Source organism: Alexandromys fortis, unplaced genomic scaffold, assembly GCF_014885135.2.
Source record: "Alexandromys fortis isolate MF-2015 unplaced genomic scaffold, M_Fortis_MF-2015_v1.1 scaffold_209, whole genome shotgun sequence".
Taxonomy (NCBI): Eukaryota; Metazoa; Chordata; class Mammalia; order Rodentia; family Cricetidae; genus Alexandromys; species Alexandromys fortis.
This window is the reverse complement of record NW_026068090.1, coordinates 169,240-171,638: the sequence shown is the minus strand read 5'-3', so window position 1 is coordinate 171,638 and position 2,399 is coordinate 169,240. Positions and strand designations below refer to the sequence as shown.

Genomic DNA, 2,399 nt, shown 5'->3' with positions numbered 1-2,399 from the left:
CATGTCTTAGTCACCTGGGAAAACTCATACCTTCTGTATGCTAGGCAAGAGCTGTAGCATTGTGCTATATTTTCAGCTGTGTTTGAGAATTGTTCCTCTTCCCACTCTGGTTCTCTCTCTCCTTCCCTCCCTCCTTCCCCTTTTTCTTCCTTCCTTCCTTCCCTCCTTCCTTCCTTCCTTCCTTCCTTCCTTCCTTCCTTCCTTCCTTCCTTCCTTCCTTCCTTCTTTCCTTTACTTCTTCCTTCAAGATAGGGTTTCTCTGTGTAGCCCTGGCTGTCCTGTAACTACCTCTGTAGACCAGGCTGACCACCAACTCAAAGATCTTCCTGCCTCTGCTTCCCTAGGGCTGGGATTAAAGACGTGTGCCACCACACCTGGCTCTGTTTAAGTATTTTCAAAGCAGATAATGAACAAGGAGATAAAAGAGGAAGATAAAGGTCCCAGTTGAAAGAACAAGTAGTGCTACAATCAAAGATCAGCCTGTAAAATGGTAGGATAGAATGCTTTCTGAATGCCATGAAATCTAGCAAGGAAGTGGGTGAAAGAGAGAACTAGAGATGGAAATCAAGGTACATGAAGGAGCCAAAAAAGACTATTCATGTTCTTCTTAGCTATAGAAGAGATGTTGATCGAAGAGATTACTGTGTATTCAGTAGAATTTATAGAATATAGTAGTATAGAATATACTATATACTGTAGTATAGAATATAGTAGTAGTATAGAATCTAGCACTAGCTGGGTCTTGTGGATCAGATCTAAAGCCCAACTACTAGAGGGGCTGAGGCTGGAACATCTCAAGTTCAAGACCAGCCTGGGCAATTTAGTGAAATTGTATTTTAAGTAAAATGTAAAAAGAGCTTTTGGGATAGACCTCAATGATAATATGTGATTTGTCTTTGCAAGACCCTAGGTTTAAACCTCAGCACAGCGAATAAAACCAACCAACCAATCCAAAACTTACAGATAGGTAAATTAAGAGGTGATGAGTTTGCTTGTTTTCCATATACTTAAGTTTGCTATTTCAGAAAGAAGCTCTTTTTGTGTTGAGGAGTTTTGTTGGAGCTGGGAGGCAGCAAGAAGTCCGTGAGACCAAGTAAAGTTTTGCAAGATGAAAGCAGAAATCCTCATCTTTAATAGAGACGCCTCTGAATTCCCTCTGCAGTCCAGAATGGCCTTGAACTAATCGATCCCAAGAAGGTTGCTTTCTGGTACCACCCACAGTAGTACTAGATATTCTGATAGCAGGTGATTTGAGGGTATAGTATGATTGTGTAATTTTTGATATGTATTATTATTATTTGTTTAAAGATTCACAAGCGTGAAGAAGGGCTGATACTCCTCCATAACTTACTGGGATTTAAATTGAACACTGATTCTACTAATGGTGGATCCTTTTGAGAAGGGCTCTGTGGAAGCAGCTAGGAGGAAGAAAACTCCCAGCAGCCATGTTTGCTAACAATATCAACTCAACTCATCCAGTGGTCTTCTTGTTGATGGGGATCCCAGGCCTAGAGCACCTACATATTTGGATCTCTATCCCCTTCTGCTCAGCCTACACCTTGGCTGTGCTTGGCAACTGCACCCTCCTTTTCATCATCCGGGTTGATGCAGCCCTCCACGAACCCATGTACCTCTTTCTGGCCATGTTGGCAGCAATAGATTTGGTTCTTTCGTCTTCAACACTGCCCAAAATGCTTGCCCTGTTCTGGTTGAGGGATCGAGAGATCAATTTCCATGCCTGCCTGGTTCAAATGTTCTTTCTCCATTCCTTCGCTATCATGGAATCAGCAATGTTGCTGGCTATGGCCTTTGACCGTTATGTCGCTATCTGCAAGCCGCTGCACTACACCACGATTCTGACCAAGCCCCTCATCATCAAGATTGGCCTGGCCTCTGTGACTAGGGCTGTGACACTAATGACTCCACTCCCCTTTCTGCTCAGACGCTTCCACTACTGTCGAGGGATAGTGATTGCCCACTGCTACTGTGAACACATGGCTGTGGTAAGGCTGGCGTGTGGGGACACGAGATTCAACAACATCTATGGCATTGCTGTGGCCATGTTTATTGTGGTGCTGGACCTGCTCTTTGTTGCCTTGTCTTATCTCTTCATCCTTCGTGCTGTTCTTAAGCTTGCCTCTCAGGAGGCCCGCTACAAGGCCTTTGGGACATGTGTGTCTCACATAGGTGCCATCTTGGCCTTCTACACACCTGTGGTCGTCTCCTCAGTCATGCATCGTGTAGCTTGTCAGGCCGCCCCTCATGTCCACATACTCCTGGCTAATTTCTATCTGCTCTTTCCACCCGTGGTCAATCCTATCATCTATGGTGTCAAGACCAAGCAGATTCGAGAGCGAGTCTTAGGACTCTTCCTCAGAAAGGATGTAAAAGGAGGGTGA

At 44.5% G+C, this 2,399-nt stretch overlaps 1 protein-coding gene across 1 annotated transcript; it reads left to right on the top strand.

Moving 5' to 3' along the window:
* The first annotated feature begins 1,445 nt into the window (after positions 1-1,445).
* LOC126488866 (olfactory receptor 52K2) lies at positions 1,446-2,399 on the top strand. Its single transcript, XM_050122636.1, has one exon. It carries the CDS (start codon positions 1,446-1,448, stop codon positions 2,397-2,399), a length of 954 nt encoding a protein of 317 aa, XP_049978593.1.